This window comes from Gigantopelta aegis, chromosome 3, assembly GCF_016097555.1.
Source record: "Gigantopelta aegis isolate Gae_Host chromosome 3, Gae_host_genome, whole genome shotgun sequence".
Lineage (NCBI taxonomy): Eukaryota > Metazoa > Mollusca > Gastropoda > Neomphalida > Peltospiridae > Gigantopelta > Gigantopelta aegis.
Window position 1 is genome coordinate 77,408,690 of NC_054701.1, and position 2,085 is coordinate 77,410,774.

A 2,085-nucleotide genomic window follows, 5' to 3' on the forward strand; every position below is an offset into this window, starting at 1 on the left:
ATGAGACGACGTCGGTGTCGGCAGCTGCCTGAGGTCGAAGTTGAAATCAAGTTTGATGTCTTTGTGTCCTTTGATTCTCAGGATTCAGACTGGCTCATGGAAGAAGTGGCTAACTTTCTGGAGGATGACCTAAATCTCAAACTGTGTATTCACGAAAGGGATTTTGAAGGAGGCAAAATGATTATCGATAATATCGTGGACTGCATGGATCAGAGCGAGAAGATCATTATGATTGTGTCCAACAACTTCGCCAGGAGTAACTGGTGCCAGTGCGAAGTGAAAATGGCTCTTAACCAACAATTTGAAATTCACAAGGACGTCATTGTTGTTATCCGCGAAATGGTTGACAGAAAATATATGTTCAAATCTCTCAAGGCATTGCTTGCAGTAGTAGGGGGGCCTGTCTGGGGTCATGACCTACTTTCCCGTGATCACGTGACCTTGGTAGGAGACAATGGCCTTTGTGTAGGAGACAATGGGCTTCGTACAGGTGTCTGACCTTGGTAGGAAACAATGGCTTTTGTGTAGGAAACAATGGCCTTTGTCTAGGAGTGTGCAGGTGTCTGACCTGGGTAGGAAACAATGGCCTTTGTGTAGGAGACAATGGGCTTCGTACAGGTGTCTGACCTTGGTAGGAAACAATGGCTTTTGTGTAGGAAACAATGGCCTTTGTATAGGGGGGTGCAGGTGTCTGGTCTCGGTAGGAAACAATGGCTTTTGTGTAGGAGACAATGGCACAGTGGCCTTTGTGTAGGAAACAATGGTCTTTGTGTAGGAGACAATGACCTGGGTACAGGTGTGCGATCATGGTGTATTCAATTCAATGTATTGCATATTACCAAACAAACTGGTGTCAGCAAACAAATAAAAGCAAAAAGAAACAACAACAATTAATAATAACAATATGTACAGGCCAGGTGTAAGTCTGACGTTGGTTTTGGCTTCATTGTATAAGTCTACGTCTACTGTGTTGTTGTATTTTTGTATTCACAGTGGACATAGACGTGAATGTTTTGTCACAGTGTTTTATTCTAGACACCCAAAATAATAGCCGTTAAAAGATTTCTCGTGGGGAAGGACTGTAACTGTTTGCTGACTGTTTGGTTTAAAGTGAGGCTTTCATGTCGCCAGACAAAATGCGTGTGTGATGATTTTCATTCATTTGTATTTCTTTAGCACATTGTCGACGTTTTCTTTGTTGCCGTCATTCAGCCATTCATTCAGCCATTCATTAATTCGCTTTATAATAGAGGAGTACTTTATCAGACCTCTTCATCAGCCCTCATACAAAGGCATTTTATTACGCCTCTCCGAGTGTTTATGAAACCATGTGAACTGCAAAAGACATACCGACGCGTGCCCGTCTTAAGTAGCAGAATAAATTTGTTATGGTTTGCACACTCACCGTCAAAGTTTGTTTGTGTTTAGCGACATCACTAGAGGACATTGATTTATGAATCATCGGTTATTGGATGAAAAACATAATTTTGACAGTTTTAGAGAGGAAACCCGTTACATTTTTTCCATGAGTAGCAAGTGATCTTTTATATACACAATCTCATACCCCTTATGGGGCCAGTATTTCATAATTAAATACAAACTTTTGTGTGTGTGTGTGCGTGCGTGCGTGCGTGTGTATGTGTGGTGTGTATTGTGTGTGTTGAGTGTGTGTGTGTGTGTGTGTGCGTGCGTGCGTGCGTGCGTGTGTGTGTGTGTGTGTGTGAAACACTACAGCCCATTCCTATGAAGAAAGAACGCGTGACTGCAACTCAACGCTCCAACCTAACCTATGCTCTTTTAACTACATTTTAGACACGAGTATTTCCCAAGACTACAAGCCTTTATAGACAACCAGTGTATTATGTCTGGTATATCAAAGGCCGTGGTATGTGCTGTCCTGTACACACAACTCTTGATACTATAAAGTAGCGGCAGAAATATTAAATCACAAATCTAGTCATAGAGTAAAAAACACAAAAAAACGCAATGGTTTGGTTTTTCATTTTTTATTTCTAAATTACAATCACTATAGACAACTACACATGCAATGGACACACATTGGGTTACATCGAGAGGCCTTAAGGG

General features: G+C 41.5%; 1 protein-coding gene across 1 annotated transcript; it reads left to right on the plus strand.

The window, feature by feature from the left end:
• LOC121368849 (toll-like receptor 2) lies at window positions 1-1,002 on the plus strand. Its single transcript, XM_041493598.1, has 2 exons — window positions 1-375; window positions 994-1,002. The coding sequence occupies exons 1-2, from the start codon at window positions 1-3 to the stop codon at window positions 1,000-1,002; spliced, it is 384 nt and encodes a 127-aa protein (XP_041349532.1).
• The last annotated feature ends 1,083 nt before the right edge of the window (window positions 1,003-2,085 follow it).

Bases quoted from the DNA above. Each gene is read 5' to 3' on its own strand.
- LOC121368849 (XM_041493598.1), top strand. From the start codon at position 1: ATGAGACGACGTCGGTGTCGGCAGCTGCCTGAGGTCGAAGTTGAAATC.